This window comes from Sapajus apella, unplaced genomic scaffold (genome assembly GCF_009761245.1).
Source record: "Sapajus apella isolate SASKATOON/1434 unplaced genomic scaffold, GSC_monkey_1.0 scaffold184, whole genome shotgun sequence".
Classification (NCBI taxonomy): Eukaryota; Metazoa; Chordata; class Mammalia; order Primates; family Cebidae; genus Sapajus; species Sapajus apella.
The window spans coordinates 951,747-967,521 of NW_022437124.1; the positions used below are offsets into that span (position 1 = coordinate 951,747).

A 15,775-nucleotide genomic window follows, 5' to 3' on the forward strand; every position below is an offset into this window, starting at 1 on the left:
GGAAAAAAAATCTCAGGAGCTGAAATTCTTTATATTGGGCATGGAACTGTTTAGCATCTTTTGTAAATAGCTTCCATCTCAGACATAAATACTAGAATACTTTTGAGAGAATATCAGAGAAATCAGAATTTAGAGTGTTCTGTCTAGTGAAAATTAGATAACATAATAGTAAGTTAATTTATGTACCATTGCTTGTAAGTAGTTTTTCCACGCTACTTGCATGATAAATGTGTTCCGAATATGATATTGGCGGAGGTGCTTATCCTTGTTTGCTTAGAAATAAAGATGAACATTATTCCTTGCTCACTGAAATGAGTATCTAGACAGTCAGTGCTGTCTATGACAGATTTATATTCAGTGTGAGCATCCTTTTCTCCATTCCCAAGTGTCTGACCACTTATGTGATTTGGTTTTCAAACAGGACTGTAATATGGGACAAGAACAACATCACTGCCCAAGGCTTTCAGGATATAGCTGTCGCCATGGAAAAGTAAGTTTGAAGTAGGATTCCTTTCTAGGAAAATACCAAAAAGACCCCAATGGTGTATGTGTTATCAGCGGTGGGGGGAGTGGGTAATGGAAGCAACTGTTCATTGGGGAATCAGAAGATCTGGGTCTGAATTTAATCTACTGCTGACCAGCTATGGGATCTTGGAAGACACTGAATTTCTCCTGGTAGGAACTTCCTTGTGTATGAAATGAGGACACAGATGCCTGTTCTGCTAGGGACACCACACTGTCGTGAGAATTAAATGAGATCGCAGGAAAGGGGCCGTGTGACACTTGCCTGTTTCCTTTCCCCTTTGGGTTTTCACAATCTACACTGGGTCTTGTTCTTTTGCCTATTGTGACACCTTTGAACCTGAGGTCCAGAAAATAAAGGTGAAATTGATAAATGGTAAGCCTGTGGCTAAGTTGTCTCATTACTTTGAAAGGCTTTCTTCATTACCTCAGTAACTAAACCCTGCAATTATTATTTATTGTTGAATTTATATTCCCAGGAAGCTAAATGAGAAAATAATACTACTAGACATAGTAGAAAGTAATACTAGGAATGTGGTTCTTTCTGGGCTTTTCCATCCTCATATTATATTATAAAGGCAGAAATGGACAAAGCAGATTTATAGCATTAAAAATGAGAGTCTATAAAATGTGGGTGAAAAATTAGGGTCCAATAGCCTAGAAGCTGTTTCCCCGGGAAAGCGGAGGAAATGCTCACTATCCTGTGTCTTTCCAGATTCCTTGCATGTATACGTGAGGCCTCCCGGGAGGGCCTCTCCCGTCTGGCATGGTGTTGTAGTACAGCCCTAGACTGGGAATCAGGAGTCCTTCATTCGGTCTTCAGCTCTGTCACCCGCAAGCTTGTGATCTTGATCAAGGCATTTTACCTCTCTGATTAATTCCTTTTTCATAAAGTGAGAGGATGAGGATAAATGATCTCTAAGTCCCTTCCGTTTCTAAACCCTGTGGCTCTGCTTCAGACAGGAGTTCAAAGTTACTGCCGCTACAAAATCACAGAGACTCATCTCTCAGCCCCTTCTTTGTACTGACCCCAGGCCATCACCAAATAGCGGTAAGGCAGCTTAGACCATCGGTTTAGCACGTCCGCTGCATGATTACAGAACCCCCTGTGGTTACTCCTGTTGCACCACAAACCCCCAAATGGAGACATTTATTTACACTGAGCAGCATCTGGATGCTTAGGGCACGTTGCCACCCTGATGTTGTAGACTGCCAGCCCAGACTGGTGTTTGGAAGAAGCCAGGAGCGTGCACAACCAGTACTCAATATTTCCAGAATGCCTGTTGGACTCCCTTTGTCACAGTCGATGATGTATGCTCTGCTCCAAGATGCCAGTGCTTCAAAATCACATTTGGTTTAAATAAACTGTGCTGGTCTGTAACATGATAAAAATTGGATGAGGGAAAGGAAAATTGTCAATGCCGTGAAAAAGACATATTGTCTCTTAATTTCATTTGGCTGGATTTTCTGAAGGCAAACAAAAACAATTTTACGAAAACAAAGCTAAGATAAAAGTTAAAGCTATAGAAATTACAGGTTTCTCTTTGATTATTTTACATGAAGCCAGCCTATAAGTTGGGACTAGGTGAATTTTTTTTTCCATTAGATAATGCCTATCTAGACTGCTACTATTAAGAAGATGGCTTTCTTTATTATTTCTTTATTATTAGTACCTTATTTTAGGAATTAGTTGCTAATTTATTCTTCTGGTAGATCTTGTCATGTAATATGCCTGAGAAGCACACTATGAGTGCTGCTGATAGTTTAGAGTCCTAAAACAAGGCAGCTGACTGTGCAGTTTTAATGTCCCAGTTGCCACCAAGTAGCCCAAGGTGAAATTGATCTCTTCCTGAGCACCGTGTTGTAGAAATGGACAGAGGCATTTTGGGATGGAGGACAGAAGTCATCTCTAATACTGGAGTTTGTGGTAGATGAACAGGTGTTAATGGCCATCTGAGCACATAGTAGTTTGCAGGTAGGTCAGGATCAAAACCAAGAACTGGATTCAGAGTTCTATGTGTTTTCCTCCCACAAAAATGGCTCTCTCCTGCATGTTTGTGTTTAATAGGCCTGCCAGTAGCAATGGGATAATATACAGCAATCAACAGTTGCTTCATTTGGTTTCTAGAGCCTGGTGGGTGGCAGCTCTTGAACTCAAGCTGAAAGGACCTGCGGAGGTCACAGTGTTTAGCCAGCAGCAGACCCTTTCCCAGCAGCTTTAAAAGAGACCATCTCATGTGTATTGGACGTCTTCGTACACTGGAGCTCAGAAAGTTTAGGCTATTTTGTGGATGCTGATGGCTTGCTTTGCCAGGAAATGTTTTGGTTTTATTTCTGTTTTTTCCTCTACAAGTTTGGGTCTGGTCACCACACATCAGCACTGTGAGGACCCAGGTACAGTCAGGTCTATTGGTTACTAAAAGCCATGTAGCAAGTTGAATATTGGACTTTCCTTAGACTTTCTCTCAATCTATCTTTTCAATCCCAGTGTGCAAATTCTGTCCTTGATGGAATCCAAAACTAAAAACAAAACAACAAAATTGCATTCCTCCACATTGTGTCAGTTTTTTAGGTGGTATTAACGAGGTTGCCTGGGGTATTGCACGTGTGGTTATTACAAAGGATAATCTGCAATGTAGGGACCCAAATGGTCTGGTGGTTTGGAATTTTCTAAGCCTCTCTTGCAGCTATCCTTTTGGATTTTAAAAAAAAGAATGCTGAGTTAAGGTAATAGGAAGTTATTTTTAATACGTATATTATTTTCTCCTTTTCCTAGGAACTACACGTTAAGATTTATGCCAATTCCTATGTATGATGCTTCTCAAGCCCTGAAAACAAACCCTGAAAAAACAGAAGAGGCGCTCCAAAAGGTACTAAAGCATCAGTAGTTTAATTACAAGAAATTCACATTTGAATTGTGGTCATGCTCCTGAATGTATAAACAATACTTTGTTATTTTACTTTTTTTTTTTCCCCACATTGTCTTGTGTTCTTATGAGTACGGCTTGCGTAATGCATGACTGGGGGAGGAGAAAACTAAGGGACTAAAACTTGTCATGCAATTTAAGTGGAATAAAATAACATCCTTACAACCTCAACGTGCCAGAGCTTATGTATAGTTAACTTCCCGGATTGCTGTTGGAGAAAGTTGTGCAAGTGAATATCAGTTGACACAACTTCCCTCCCCTTCATCCTTAACAGATGGAACCCTCTCTTCTTTTTTCATCAAGAAATTTAGGGTATTACTGAGCTCTCACTTTACCACCCTTGCCTATAAATGTATGTAAATCCACACCCATTCCTGCCTCTGTGCTGGCAAACTCAGAGCTATCTTCCACTTCAAAGCCCAGTGCATTCCCTGGTGCATTTGACCTTCTTATTCTTCCCTGTGCTGGAAACCTCGGAATCATTCCCTTGCCCTCTTGTTCTTCATCCTTCTCTTTCTGTGGCTACCTTTCTCTCCATTTTAGATGTGCTCAGATATTTCCCATCTGAAGAAGCCTGTTCTATTCACACTGTTACTTGATGAATCTTTGAACTTTTCCTCCCGCTGTGTTCTTTCTCCTTGGTGATGTCATCGAAAAGACCACCAGGATGGCTACATTTAGAAAGGATAGCTCTGTCAATGATACTGGTTTGCAAACCGGGAAGAGTCAGTCTCTGGTGTGTGCTGAATGGGCTCCCGTCTTAAAAGAAGGGAAAGGCAGGTTGGGTTTATGCCTCACAAGGCCTGCCTCACGCAATCCAGTTGTACCTATGCAGCAGGTGTGGGGGGAAGCTATACATGTTTATGAGGGGAGCAGGGTGCATGTGCAGTGGATAAACATGTAACATACATCTCATATTCACTTTGGGGTGAGGCTTTCGCATTAAAATGAGGGCAAATGTGATTATGTTAAAAGGTGAACTATAGTACACAAAAACAGCTTGTGTGCAGCCTCTGTACACTGGCTGAAACTGGTTTAAGGTTTGCAGTTACTTATCAAAAAAGAGTTATAATGGTCTGAGTTGCAAATCAGAATAGAAGGAGTGTGATAGCTCCTATTGTTAGGGAGTTTCGAGCTGTGGGAATTTAGAAATTTCCCTTGCCACCTGGCTCTGAACCCTTACTCCAGAGGTGACTTTGTTTCCTTAACCTTAGGGTCCGTCTTAGTTGATGAAGGAGTCTCAGATCACAGTGCTACCAATTTCCATCCAGTCTCCCAAAATTGACTTTTTTCTCTCATTTATTCCGTAGCTAATCAATCACCAAGTCTACCATCCTGTAGCATAAATCCCTTCACTAGCTTTCCTTCCCTCTGTTCCCAATACGGATACCTTTCTTCAAGTCTCTTCATCTCTTACCAGGATTACTGTCACATTTGCCTCCTCTGGTCAGTTTTCCATGTTGCAGTAAAAAATAGCCATCCTATTTTGGGGTAAATCTGAGCAGACTAAAATCTTCACTCTATCCCTTCCTAGTGGCTTTCAGGACAAATAAAGCTGGGTCTCCTTAACACACCAGGAAATCTTGTCCAGGATCTGACTCCTGTTCACTTCCCACTTCATCTTTAGGCAACTCTTTGTTTTGGCCTGCCTCAGGGAACTCATTAAAAGTGCAAATTATTGAGCCTTAGAAACTGAGGTAGGACTTAGCATTTGTGTTTTCCCAAACTCTCATGGTGTTTATAAAGTTGAAGAATCTCTGCTGTATTCCAGACATCCTTCTCTTTCCTGACTACCATGCAGGTCTGCTGAGATTGAAATCCAGTGTCAGCTCAACCAGGAAAACCTCTCAGAGGCCCTTTCCTTCCCCAGGTGTGTGGTCTTCTTAGGATTTCCCTGTGCTCCTTTCTGTCATTGGCCTTGCGACATTGATTTAAGTTACCTGGCTACGTGTTTTTTTTCTCCTAATGGACTATGAGTTATTTGAAGGCAAAGCTTATGTATTTTTTCCCCTTGTTTATTCCCACAGCTAGCACAGTGCCCGGCATGTATGACTGGATACTTCATTGATTGATTGATTGATTGGTTGACACAGTCTCTGTTGCCCAAGCTAGAGTACAATAGTGCAGTCATGGCTCACTGCAGCCTCAACCACCTTTGCTCAGGTGATCCTCCCATCTCAAGCAGGATTACAGGCATATGCCACTGTGCCCAGCTCATTTTTAAAATTTTTTTATAGAGATGACTTCTCACTATGTTGCCCAAGCTGGTCTCAAACTCCTGCACTCAAGCAGTCCTCCTGCCTTGGCTGCTCAAAGTGTTGGGGTTATAGATGTGAGCCACCATCCTAGTCACTTGAATACTTTTTAGGCATATATTGAATAGAAGAGAATACGATTACAGATGAGCGAAGGAAAAGCTGTGGTATGGCAAAAGAAATCAAGATTTCAATTTAGAATATCTGACTTAAAATTAAACTCTTCCCATAACCTTCAATAAGTTATTCAATTTTTCTGAACTTCTTTTTTTTCAACTATGTAAGTAGGAAAAATAAAACTATGTAATAACTATGTTTAGCTGACAATATATAATTCCTACTGGGTGTCTGGCACTATTTTAAATGTTTTACATAAATTAATACATGCAGTCTTTAAAATAAATGATGCAGAAGGTTCTGCTATTGCAGATATGGAAAACAAAGAGCAGGAAGACTAATTTGGCTAAGGTGACCACGAGGATCCAGTGACACAGTATATGTAAAAAGGAATTTGTGAAAAGCTACATAAGAATACTAGATGTCTTTATAATTTCCAATAGGATACTAATCAGCTTTGAATAAAAGACATATTCTAGAGAAACCAGGTTTCTGGTTTCAGATTTGATCTCTCAAGAACTTGAAAGTTATCACTCCCATCCTTACAACAAAAAATCTGAACAAACAGAAAATCAATGACTATTCTTAGATCTATCAAAGAACTGAAGCCACAAGGAAAACTATCCCCCTGGAAACTGGAGAGTGGAGAGAGAGGAAAGTACAGAGAATCACAGTGAATCATAGCCAAGATCAGCTTGCCAGGAGCAGAAGCTAGTAGAATGATAACTTACAGGAGCACTTAAACAGTAAGTGATGAATTGCTAGAGGCTTAGCATAGACTAGCTTAGAGCTAAAAACTCCCAGGGGTTCATTTTTAGGGAAGTCCCTACCCTTTCATGGGTTTTACTTCCATGAGTCATACCAGGCTGTCACAATAAAGACTGGAGAAAAAAAAAATTTTTTTTCTGGCTGGGGGAAGGGGAAAATAACCAGTTTGAAACACACCCAGAGCATTCTGTTCTAAATAACAAAGGCCTACCAGCCAGAGAAAATACTTTGGTGGGGCCTTATTTGAATAGGGGAAACAGAAGTAACCCAGCCCTCTCTAGCTTTTCTGTCTCATAAGGGGTAGGGCTAAAAAGGATAATGACTATGTTTGAAGGCCATAGCCCAGGGACCAGGATTGCTTTAAAAAAAAAAAAAAGACTAATTATAAGGATTATAAAATGCTTCCCCTTCCTAACTCCTTATCACCAAGTTAAGTAAAATAGCAGTGGATTACAACCAAGCAAACTGCAAGACACAGACTGTAATCAAAGAGTTTCTAGGAAAACCCCAAACAACAGAGGATACAAAACCAAGGACACTAGAGGACATTGAAGCCTCTGACATAGACTGCTAAAACAAATATCAACAGAGCCTAGCTCTTAGCCAGTTAATGTATAAAACCTCACACTAAAAGGCTGATGACTTTAGTTTGTGTTACCAGATACGTCATTTTCAGCTTTCAGCGAAAAATTGCAAAGCATGCTAAAAAACAAAAATAAAGCAGTGTGAAAGAGACAAAACAAGCATCAGAATGAGACATATATGATACCAGTTTTGGAATTATCAGAGCCTTTAAAATAACCATGATGTACTTCTTAAGGGCTCTAGTGGAAAAAACAGATAACAATCAAGAACAGATGGGTAATGTAAGCAGGAGATGAAAGCTCTTAAGAAAAACTAAAAATACTAAAGATAAAAAACCTGTAACAGAAATGAAGAATGCCTTTGATGAGGCTATTGGTAGACTGCGCATGGTTGAGGGAAGAATCTTTGAGCTCTATCTAGCATTCTTCAATAGAAACTTCCCAAATTGAATTGCAAAAAGAAAATAAAGAAAAGAACAGACTATCCCAGAACTGTGGGATAATTATAGAAGATGAAACTTGCAAATAATGGGAATACCAAAAGGAAAACAGAGAAAGGTACAAAAGGAACATCTAAAGTAATAATGGCTGATAATTTTCTGAAATTCCCAACAGACACTAAACCACAAATCCAGAAAGCTTAGAGAATACCAGGTAGAATAATTACCAAAAAAGCACACATAGGCATAGCATATTCAAAATGTGGAAAACCAAAGACAAAGAGAAAAATTTTTAGAGAACTTAGACTGCAAAAACACCTGTGTATTGAGAAACCAGGATAAGAATTACATCGCTCTTTTTGTCAGAAAACATGTAAGCAAAAAGAGAAAGGAATGAAATACAGTGTTGATACAAAAAACCCCCAGCAGCCTAGAATTCTATATCTAGGAAAATTACCCTTCAAAAGTAACGCAGAAATAAAGACTTTCTAGGATAAACAAAAACTGAGGAAATATATCACTAGTAGATCTGTCTTGCAAGAAATGTTAAAAGTTCTTCAAGGAGAAGGAAAATGATATAGATTAGAAATTGGATCTGCATCAAGAAAGGAAGAGCATCAGGGAATAAAAGAAGGTGATTTTCTGTGTTTCTTAGTTGATGTAATAGATGACTAGTTTTTAAAGTAATACCACAATATACTGGGTGAATGTGGTATAAAGGATAGAAAGGGAATTGACAATATTCTGTTACAAAGTACCTGCACTACTCATGAAGCGATATAGCGTTATTTGAAAATAGACTTGGATTATTTATAAATGCATATTGCAAACACTGAGACAAGTACTAAGAAGTTTTTTAAAAGGAGTATAGTTGATAAACTAGGAGAGAAGAGAAATGTAACCATACCAAATGCTTAATTGAAACCAGAGACAGTAGAAAAAAAGGGAAGATAAAAGAAACAAAGACCAAACGTAATAAATAGAAAACAGTTACAAACATGATAGATACGAATCCTCCCATTCAAGACACAATTGACAGGTCAGGAAATTGAAAGTAGGTACAGAAAATGAACACTCAGCACAAAGTATGCAAATATGTTAACTGTAAAATTTGTGCTTTCTTAACAAAAAGTTGGTGACTTTAAAGCTTATATTTACTTGTTTCTCTTCTCTCCCTTCCCCTGTCCTTCCCTCTCGTTCTCCCGTCCTTCTCCCTTCTTCTCTTCCCCTTCTCCTCTCATCTTCTTTTCCTCTCCTCTCCTTCTCGTCCGTTCTTTTTCTGAGACAGGGTCTCATCTGTCACCCAGGCCAGAGTTCAGTGGCGCAGTCATGGCTCACTGTAGCCTCACACTCCTGCGCTCAAGGGATCTTCCCACTTCAGCCTCCTGAGTAGCTAGAACCACAAGGAGTGAGCCATCATGCCTGGCTAAGTTTTAAATATTTTTGTAGAGATGAGGTCTTGCTATGTTGTCCAGCAACAAATTGCTATGTTGTCCATAGCAATTTGGTCTCAAATTCCTGGGCTCAAAGGATCCTCTTGCCTCAGCGTCCGAATGTGTTAGGATTCAAGCATGAGCCACCACACCTAGCCTATAGGTTTTTCTTGTAAAACGTGCTGTGTTCTTATATATTCAAGTTTTTATTTTAACAGGTAGATTTTTGTCTTCTGGAAAAAAATAGGACTATTTACTTTTACTCTACTGAATTAAAAAATATGGTGATTCAATACTCAATATATTAAAAGAAAAACCCACAAGATTCTTTACTAAAACATAGATTTTGTTTTTGCTTCTTGTGCTGCTGTTGTTTTCAGCAGTGAGACCAGAGATGTCTAACTCGCTCAGGATTGTCTCCCAGCTTGCTCTCAGCTGTCTAGGGGAGCCCAGTAAACATGATCATGATCCCTTTGGTCCTTCAGGAGGTGGGTTTTCTGTCCTTAGTCTGAAATGGAGGGTGCGTGCAAGCAAAGTTTACCCTGTTACTCTAAGATGCAAATAATTTCGGTGGTGGTATATACAGGCCTGATATTAAAATCACCTGAAAATTGTTACTGTTTCTTCCTTTTGAGCTCATTTTTAGAAACAAGCTTTAGAGTACTACTTTTCTTTTAAAAAATTCCTTCCTGGCTTAAGTCTATAAAGCACCACTGGTGCGTCTGGGGAAATGACTGGAAGGAGCCATCCTCGCATGCACCGCCTGTGTGTGAGATGAGCCTTCTGAAAAACCGAGCTTGTCTCGCATCCAGCTACAGCCAGTGCTGCAGCGAGCCAAGTATGTATTAACTAATAGAGCAAAAGGGCCAGAAGCTGGGTGGTAGTGTGTGCCAGTCACATGTTTCAGGCAAGAATCTTTTCTGCAAAATATCCTGCATTGATAGTAATGTCACCTTGGAAAGAGATGACTTCTTGGGAAGCAACAAGAGAAAGTAATAGAATGTAATGTCAAGGCATTAATGTGTCACTTTAATGATGTTTCATTTCAGGTGTCTTTTTGTTTTTATAATTTCTTCATTTATGTTTAATGGAAAGGTACATTTTGTTCTCCTTTATATTTTCAAGGGATGATAGTAATTATAGTCTGTATTTTAATAATTTTGAATTGATATTAAGTAGTAGTCATTTAAGCATATGGAAATTGAAAATTAAAATGTAATAATACTTAGAGCTTCACAGTTATTAGAAGTTCTTAACCAGGGAACTGCTGTGACAAAAGCCAAATGGTTAAGTGATGTTACTAAAAAGAAACAAAAAGAACATTATTAAAAAAAAATAGATGACAAAATCTATCAACCTCAGATTATTCCTTACAAACATCTTTATAGGTATTCATCATCCTTAATAGTTAACCTTGCATTTTTGTTAAATGTATATTTATTTCATATTGTTTTTCTTGAATGCTTTATTTTAATCTAGTCATCATTTGTACCTTTGAATTTTTCACAGGATATAATCTATGTATAAAAATACAGAAATCCATTTTTTATTTGCTATAATTTTAATAATTCAGTCCTGTTTTTGAGAAAATATGAAAGTCTGATAGGTTAATGGAATCGGTATATATCTTTGAGTTGTACCAGCCTGTATCCTTCAAATTTTGTAGCTATTCTTTCTGTCTCTCTCTCTTTTTATGGTAAAGAATTTTCTAAGTGCTGATACATTCTACAACTGGAATAAGGCTATAAGAGATTCAGAGAGCACCATCCTTATTCCTTGGGGATATTTATTTAACTTCTGAACTGTTGGGTAGTCATGCAAGAGAAGGATTGAGATTGTGTGCTGAAAGTGATGAAAAATCACGAAGTGGGGTCTCTAACCCTACAGGCAATTAAAAACTTGCTTATCTTTTTCGACGACTGAGTTACATACAAGTTACTCCAATTACCTGCAAGTTGAATCTCTCACTAAAAGCACAGTCATCACAGTGAAAGCCAGTTTTCCCTGTCGCATGTGTTTTGTGGGGTCCAGGCACTGGCAGCATGTGTGGATTTGCGCTTCGGTTTTTAAGTCGTTAAAGACTGTTTCGTTTACACTTTATTCTCTGCTGCGTTGAAATGTGTTCTTGAGGGATACCTGTGCTTTATTTCCAGATAGAGAACTACCTGCTACGCAATCACGAGACTAGAAAATACCTTCAAGAGCAGGCCTACCGCCTGCAGCAGGGCATTGTGACCAGCACCACCCAGCAGGTAAGCCCAGTGCCTGGGTTTCTGTTCTTAACTGACCTCTGAGAGCCAAGGTCTTCCAGCATTGGAATCATTTCCAGTGGGACAATAAGAACTCGTTTCTGAAAGTGACAACAAATCTAAGTAGAGTTTGAGGGAAGATGTTGAAGGAGGAAAAGGTAGGCTAATTCTTATGCCAAATATGCATGTTTAATTGTCTATCGACAGTTGCCAGTAAGGTGTATTTTAGGTTTCTATGCAAATATTAGGAACTTCTGATTATAATAGATGATGAAGTCTGACAAGTGATCAAATTTGCTGCTTTGGAGACATTCTATACCTTTCTCTTTATTCCTTCACACCTCCATGGGTAGAACACAGATTCCCAGATTTTATGTTCACAATGTCAGGTTCGTTAAAAAAAGAAAGCAAATTTCCTGATTCTTTTGAATAATTAAAAGTTTGATGTATATTAATTAACACATGCTAAAGAGAAACTGAGATGTTTTTCTCTTTTACTGCATTCCTCTTCTCTCTACCCAGCTTTAGTGAGGAAACAGAATGATAATAATAAAAAAAAAATGTCAAATGTTTCTCTTTAAAAAATTAAGTAAAGCCAAAATTCACAAGATATTTGAGGAAAACAATTTGTGTGTCAAAGAGCAAGATGAACAAAGGAATTGAGCTCAGATAATGCAGAGGACAGCAGAGAACTTTAAGAAAATTATCATTGTAAGTTCACGGGGACAGAGAATGATAGGTGCATAACATAAGAATAGGCTGCTATGAACAGGAGTAGTCAGAGAATAAGAAATAATGCTTAGCAATTAAAATTGTGATACTCTAATACAGAATTAAAAAAACTCATAGGACATCAACTAAGCTGCTCTTCTGGGGAAAAAAAGTAGAGCAAACCTTTATAGCTTATAATAAAGACAGAGATGAAAAATATGAGAGCAAAGTAGTGAAATGGTGAATTGACTGAATAATCAACAGTCTTCTAATGGAACTTCAAAATTATAAAGAATAGAAAACCATTTTATGTGAGTCTTAGGGTTGATATAATTCACTGGAATTGATTGGAATGAGTGGACAAGAAGACCCACACCTAAATCTATCTTGGTGAAATACCAGAACACCTAGAATTAAAAAAAAAAAAAATTTAAAGAGTTCCAGAAAGAAAAGAGTTAGTTCCAGGCCAGGTGCCGTGGCTCATGCCTGTAATCTCAACACTTGGGAGGCCAAGACAGACAGATCAATGGAGGTCAGGAGTTTGAGACCAGCCTGACCCACATGGTGAAGCCTTTTCTCTACTAAACATACGAAAGAAAAATTAGCCAGGCGTAGTGGCACAGGCCTGTAATCTTGAGTACTTGAGAGGCTGAGGCAGGAGAATCGCTTGAACCTGGGAGGTAGAAGTTATGGTGAGTCAAGATCGTGCCGCTGCACTCCAGCCTGGGCGACAGAGTGAGACTCTGACTCAAAAATAAAAAGAGTTCCAGAAAGAGTAAATGGGCTGGCTGTCTTACGAGGGGACGAGAATCCGTTCTTAGCCTCAATTCTAATTAGTGGATGTAAACAAGGTAATGTCTTCCTAGTTTGGAAGCAGATTAATTTGGAAAAAGAATTCTATACCTAGCCTTTTTCAGATATGAACTCAGAAGTTCTATTTCCTTCATATTACATATTTTTAAAAGTTACTTGAATAAATTCTGAAACAGGAAAGTACACAATAGAAGTTATAAATAGAATATGGTAGGAGAGTTGAAATCACAGAAGTTATGCAAGCTAAAAGAAAGTTTTTAAAAATCACTGCTTTGGGAAAATCTACTTTACAGCTGCGAAGTAAAGAGACATGGAGTTTGCATGTCTTTCTCTGGGGCAGCCATAATCACAACTTTATAGCTACATTTTAGAGGGTTTAAAATTTTAATTTTAGACAAGAATAGCAAACTTAATTATTGTTACATCACAGATTGTAAATGTTGAAAATCACAATAAAAGTAATGAAGTAAAGGTAATGAAACAAACTAAAATTAGAAGTTTAAGAGTGAGAAAGTTGAATGGTATTGTGAGTGTGCTAAATGCTTAGTCTTTATTTCATGGAATCCACTGCTATTTTCTATAATTCATAAATCAAAAACATAAAAATGGAAGCCACCTGAGGAATTAAAGAAGCAGAGGTTTTCAAAAGAATTTTCTCTGCAAATTGAAAATAATCAACTAGTAGGGAAATTTTTGTCATTTTAGACCATGCTGAATGGTTTGCATTATTTTCTTTGTTACAAATGTTGTTTAATTTTTTTGTCGCTTCTTCTTAAAATGAAAGAAATATTTCCATAATAAAAATGTCATGCATAATGTTCCAATTAGGTAAAATATGGATGACTATGTAGATTGGCATAGAGGCTTGTGAAAGGGTGTTCATCACAATATTAATGGTGGTTATTTTAGGTGGTGTGAAAGGTGTATTTTATTCTAGTATACTTCTCAGTATGGTTTAAATGTTTTACAGTAAATATGCATTACTTAAGCAAGAAAAAGTAAACCAATATGTGTTGAGAAGAAAAGTTATACTAGTGAAGTAGGAGGACTTTTGAGAAGGAAAGTCATTACTTTGACCTTACCAGTCCCTTAAAAATCTAATTTCTTTTCCTGCAAGGACCTAATACTAGCCTAATATTTTATGGTTTGCTATTATTAACAGGTTTTAGTGTGTAATGTGAAAAGCAATGGAAGTTACATTGAAACTTTGTTTCCTGTTCCTTTATGAGCCGCAGCTCAGTCTGTCACTCAGGCTGGAGTGCAGTGGTACAATCTCAGCTCACTGCAGCCTCCGCCTCCTGGGTTCAAGCAATTCTCCTGCCTCAGTCTCCAGAGTAGCTGGAATTACAGATGTCCACCACCATGCCCAGCTAATTTTTGTATTTTTAACAGAGACAGGGTTTCACCACGTTGCCCAGGCTGGTCTCAAACTCTTCACCTCAAGTGATCCACCCACCTCGGCCTCCCAAAGTGCTGGGATTACAGGTGTGAGCTACCACGCCCAGCCCAAGACTTTTTTCTTAATACAGCATCTTTCCAACTTTTCCCCCCTACTTCAGAGGGGATTTTGCCCATCCAAAAAAATTACAGCAGCAACCTTTAATGCTTATTCTTAAAAGTAGGTTTCATCAGTTGAGAGAAAATTGTGCACAAGAGCAGTATGTGAATGTTTAATTCTGCATAGATGGCTTTATTCTGAATTATTTGAGTCATTATATAGTAGGTATATTGCCACCTTTTCACTTTGGGAATTTCTTGGGACATTATGATTAGCAGTTTTTAGAGTTTAACCATTTTAGTCACTTCAGGAGAGATTTACCTTGAAGCTTCCAGAAACCTGAATATAGAAAGAATAGACCCTCTGTGACTAACGCTGCTGCCAACTTGATAGCCAGTCATCATTCTCAGGTGACACTAAAGACGTTAAAGAACATTTTAATGAAGGATTGAAGTCTCATAACTGCATTTGTTTTTGTCTGGTGACTTCGATGAGGAAAGATTTCTGTATGACTCAACATTCTACCTTCGTTTTTGATACCTTCTTTTCCAGATGATAAAGCCTCTTAATTAGGACTCAGCAAACCTCTTCTGTAAAAAGCCGTATAGTAGATATTTAGGCTTTGGAGCCCATAGGATCTCTGTTGCAGCCACTCATCTCTGCCGTGGTAGAGTGAAAGCCACCAAAGAAAATATGTAAACGAACGAGTGTTGTTACAGCAGAACTGTAGTTACAACAGCAGGCCCAGAATGGCCTGCCACTCACCAAGCTCTTCTCTTTAGTCTTCTTTCTCACCCTAAAAAAAAAAGAAGGAAAAAAGGGGGGTGCAGAGAGAAAAGAAAGTAAGAATGTCTTCAACAGGAAGTTGGGAAAAGTAAAAAAAGAGAAAGGAGGGGAAGGGAGGGAAAGGAAGAAGGAAGGAAGAAGCTTTACTGCTTAGAGCCGTTTGCTTGGTGTTTCTCTTTCATGTGCACAGTTTTACATTTGCGGTCCTAACTTCCTTGTTATACACTCACTTTGCAATGTTTTGAAACAGGGCCTCTGTCCCTCTTTACCGAAATGGCTCTTGCATTGATTTCTGTGTCACATAGTGTTGGGGCCTTTTCTCCTTCTTCATCTCTTGATGAAGGAGGCAGAATAGTGTAGTTAAGAACTTGGGCTCCCAAGTCTGATGACCCCAAACATAAATCCAGGCTCTGCCGTTCCCTCTCTGTGTGAACTTACGTTAGTCACTTACCAACCTCTTTAAGCCTCAGTTTTTTCATCTGTTTATTGGGCGTGATAATGCCACACATCTATGAAGGTGCTGTAAAGAGTAACTGAGATGGCCGGGCACGGTGGCCCAAGCCTGTAATCCCAGCACTTTGGGAGGCCGAGGCAGGTGGATCACGAGGTCAAGAGATCGAGACCATCCTGGTCAACATGGTGAAACCCCGTCTCTACTAAAAATACAAAAAA

The 15,775-nt window shown here is 38.7% G+C and overlaps 1 protein-coding gene across 14 annotated transcripts in view; it reads left to right on the top strand.

Moving 5' to 3' along the window:
• CARMIL1 (capping protein regulator and myosin 1 linker 1) overlaps window positions 1-15,775 on the top strand; it is a 346,698-nt gene that overhangs the window by 240,382 nt on the left and 90,541 nt on the right. For all 14 annotated transcript variants that reach the window (XM_032268645.1, XM_032268646.1, XM_032268650.1 and 11 more), the window contains 3 exons: window positions 422-490; window positions 3,299-3,392; window positions 11,200-11,298. In XM_032268645.1, the coding sequence (XP_032124536.1) occupies window positions 422-490; window positions 3,299-3,392; window positions 11,200-11,298 (262 nt within the window). The remainder of the gene's footprint in view (window positions 1-421; window positions 491-3,298; window positions 3,393-11,199; window positions 11,299-15,775) is intronic.